General features: G+C 40.0%; 1 protein-coding gene across 1 annotated transcript; it reads left to right on the plus strand.

Annotated features, from left to right (window-relative positions):
- Nucleotides 1-678: 678 nt before the first annotated feature.
- On the plus strand, nt 679-3,092 carry LOC127942764 (uncharacterized). Its single transcript, XM_052538716.1, has 2 exons — nt 679-917; nt 1,635-3,092. Exons 1-2 carry the CDS (start codon nt 827-829, stop codon nt 2,885-2,887), a joined length of 1,344 nt encoding a protein of 447 aa, XP_052394676.1. The 5' UTR covers nt 679-826; the 3' UTR covers nt 2,888-3,092.
- The last annotated feature ends 342 nt before the right edge of the window (nt 3,093-3,434 follow it).

The following is a 3,434-nucleotide window of genomic DNA, read 5'->3' on the forward strand; positions in this document are numbered from 1 at the left end:
TTGAGTTTCAATGGGGTCGCTGTGTCCATTTATTTTACTGTCTATGGTAAAGTCAGCACTACAGCTACCGTTAGAAGCGTTGCGGTTGCTATAGAAACAGTTAGCATTCCGAGACTGCGCATGCGCACTGGCTGATCTAGCCTGAATAAGCTTTTATAATGCTATTTGAGCAAAATAAACCCCATTTATGACACAGTTGTTATCAGATGTCTTTGGTAAATACAAATATGAAATTTAATCGCAAGTGCTGGCAGCCCGAGATGGCAGCTGAGTGACATGACTTGTCTTAAAAGGACCTGATTACACACTCAAATCATTCATAAAATAACACAGCTTATAATGAAAGTTCACATTTAGGTAGTTATTATGTATATTAGTTAACTAATGATAATGATTTGCTGATCGCATTTAATAGACTACACTAAATGAAAATATTTTATCTTGGCAAGTTTGTGTCAAATTAAACGGTTTTGACTAGCATGTGACGTCAGAGACTAATTTTGTGAATAATTTGATTCATTCATTTGAGTAAAAAAAAAAAAGCTCAGTTTCTCCATGAATAGAGTTCGGGATCGTTACGTCACGTCGCAATGCATTGTGGGAATCGCGGTACGGAAGTAGATGTACTGTATAGTAGCGTATAGTAGGTCATTGTTTTTTGGTCATTAATTTTAAAATGGTTCAGTATTGCTGCATTGTGAACTGCCGTAATCGGTCTCATGATCGACAGGGCAAGCGTCTCGCGAATCATATTAGTTTTCACCATTTTCCTACTTGGAAAAAAACACAAGGAGACTTGGTGTCTGAAATCACCAAGAAGCGTCGGATGGCTTGGGTCGCCGCTGTACGGAGGAAAACCATCACCTTCGATAATATTTCCACATCCATGCTTGTTTGCTCACGGCACTTTCACAAAGGTAAGGTATTATTATCAAAGCTGTGGTCTTTTTGCTTTGTAGTCAACTCCGTTAGCATCGCGATTAGCCGTTAGGCTAACTGATAACTGATATTTTTATGACATGGTCAATAGATTTTCAGCTGCCAGAGTTAACTAGCTAGCTACATTTACATTGAATGTATTAATTTAGCAGTTAACTAAAGTTATGCCGTTCAGATTAAAACAGTATGTACGTTGCTGTGTTTTGGGAGCAAGCTGTTAAATATAAAAATACTGATGTAGCTGTTAGCCAAATCAGCATATCAATTCTCGATTAGCAGTGTCATTTAGTTTATTCATCTAGATTTTGGTGGATAGACTAGGTTAGTGTAATACTGACAGGCTATGGCATAATATGTATCTTACATTTCTAGAAAGCATCAGCCAATAGACACACAAATGCATTTGTAATAAAATAGCTATAGTCTCATCTGCACTAGATCTTAAATCGTATTCTGTTGCTGAAGCTGTAGCTCTGTAACTTAAATGTTAAAATGCTTTATTATTATTAATAGCTTACATATTATTCTATTGCTAGAGCTCTGTAGTTTTATTGTTAATAGCTTAAAGTTATTCCATTGTTGTAAGTCTCTTTGGATTTAAACATCTCTGCCATATGAATACGTGTAAATGTAAATCACACAATTGCTGCCAACTACACAACAGAAAAAAATTTTTTTTTAAATGTTGTTTTCAGGCAAGCCAGCATATGAAATGTTGCAGTGCGACCCTGATTGGGCACCGTCTCTACACCTTGGTCACAAAGGGATCAGTGGAAATCCTGACAGATATCAGCGGAGGATTCAACGGCAGCAAGCTGCAGTTGTGTCACCTTTTACCACACCTTCTGCCGCCACATCTGATGATGCTTGCTGTGTCACACCTGTTGACACATCCAATGACCCACCTGTTGACACACCGATGGCCGATGACACACCCGCTGACTCTGGGGAACAACAAGAGTGCATCTTTTGTGAGCAGAGGCAAGCTGAGATCAACCGTTTGCTAGAGGAAAACAGACAACTGAAAGAAGAGATCTCCAAGAAGAATTTTGATGAGCGCTTCCTTGAAGGCAATGACATAAAGGTGAAATACTACACTGGTCTGCCTTGCTTCGCTGTTTTGATGGGTGTGCTGGCGCAGCTCCTTCCATGCCTACAGACAGGTCGAAAACTTTCACCTTTTCAGATGGTCCTTTTAACTTTGATGCGGCTGAGGCTGAACCTGCCAATTCAACATGTAGCACATCTATTTGGCTTAGACAGGAAGACAGTCTCAGTTACTTTCAGAGACACCATAGCAGTAATGTTTTCACATTTAAGGCCACTGGTGCACTGGCCAGAGAGGCATTGTCTGCGAGGTACCATGCCACATCAGTTTGTGGAGGCTTTTGGGGATCGTGTAGCAGTTATTGTGGACTGTTTCGAGATTGGCATTGAGAGGGCATCCAATCTTAAAGCTAGGGCACAAACATTTTCCCACTACAAGCACAAACACACACTGAAATACCTTATCGGCATTACACCACAGGGAGCAATATCTTTCATTTCAAAAGGGTGGGGTGGTCGCGTGAGTGACAAACAGGTAACAGAGGACAGTGGTATTCTTAATCATCTGCTTCCTGGAGACTTGGTGCTGGCGGATCGTGGGTTTGACATCAGGGACAGCGTTGGACTAATGTGTGCTGAAGTAAAAACACCCGCCTTCACACGAGGCCAATGTCAGTTGGATGCAAAGGACGTGGAAGACACCAGGAAGATAGCGCACCTTAGGGTTCATGTGGAGAGGGTAATTGGTTGTGTTCGTGGAAAGTACTGCATATTGAACGACACAATTCCACTAAGCATGGTGGTTCCCTGTGAAGACGAAAACACGGTCTTACTAGACAAAATTGTGTGCGTGTGCTGTGCTCTGACGAATATGTGCCCCAGTGTTGTTATGAAACCATAATGTATACGGAAAGCTGTACTATTATTTTTGTCATTGTTACTGTTATATTTCTGTATGAAGACTGCTGTTCATATTGTTTAGAAGTTTGGTGAATATATTATTGCAGTTGTTTAGATAATTCACAGTAACAATATATTGTGCAACATGAAATTGATGTACATAGTTATGATGAGACATGTATGGTGTCTCTCTCTCTCTCTCTCTCTCTCTCTCTCTCTCTCTCACTCACACACACACACACACACACACACACACACTACGTTTTCTCTAGTTTTTGGCCAGTAAGGGAGTCAGTTTAGTGTCTGTATTTTGTTTAAAATTTTTCTTTTGACCCAATCCTGAACTTAATTTGCCTTTTGATATATTTGTGCTGACTGTATTTAACAATTTGAACAACTTGTTTCAAAATAATAAAAAAAGAAACAAGAAGTCAGGTGTGACGAATTTATTTGTGTCATTCTCCTGGACCCTAGACCTGGGACGTAACGCACAATAAGAACATGTGTACAGAACATGGATTAGTAAACAATAAGAACAAGTGCAGAAG

The sequence above is a fragment of the Carassius gibelio genome, chromosome A22 (assembly GCF_023724105.1).
Source record: "Carassius gibelio isolate Cgi1373 ecotype wild population from Czech Republic chromosome A22, carGib1.2-hapl.c, whole genome shotgun sequence".
NCBI classification, from domain to species: Eukaryota; Metazoa; Chordata; class Actinopteri; order Cypriniformes; family Cyprinidae; genus Carassius; species Carassius gibelio.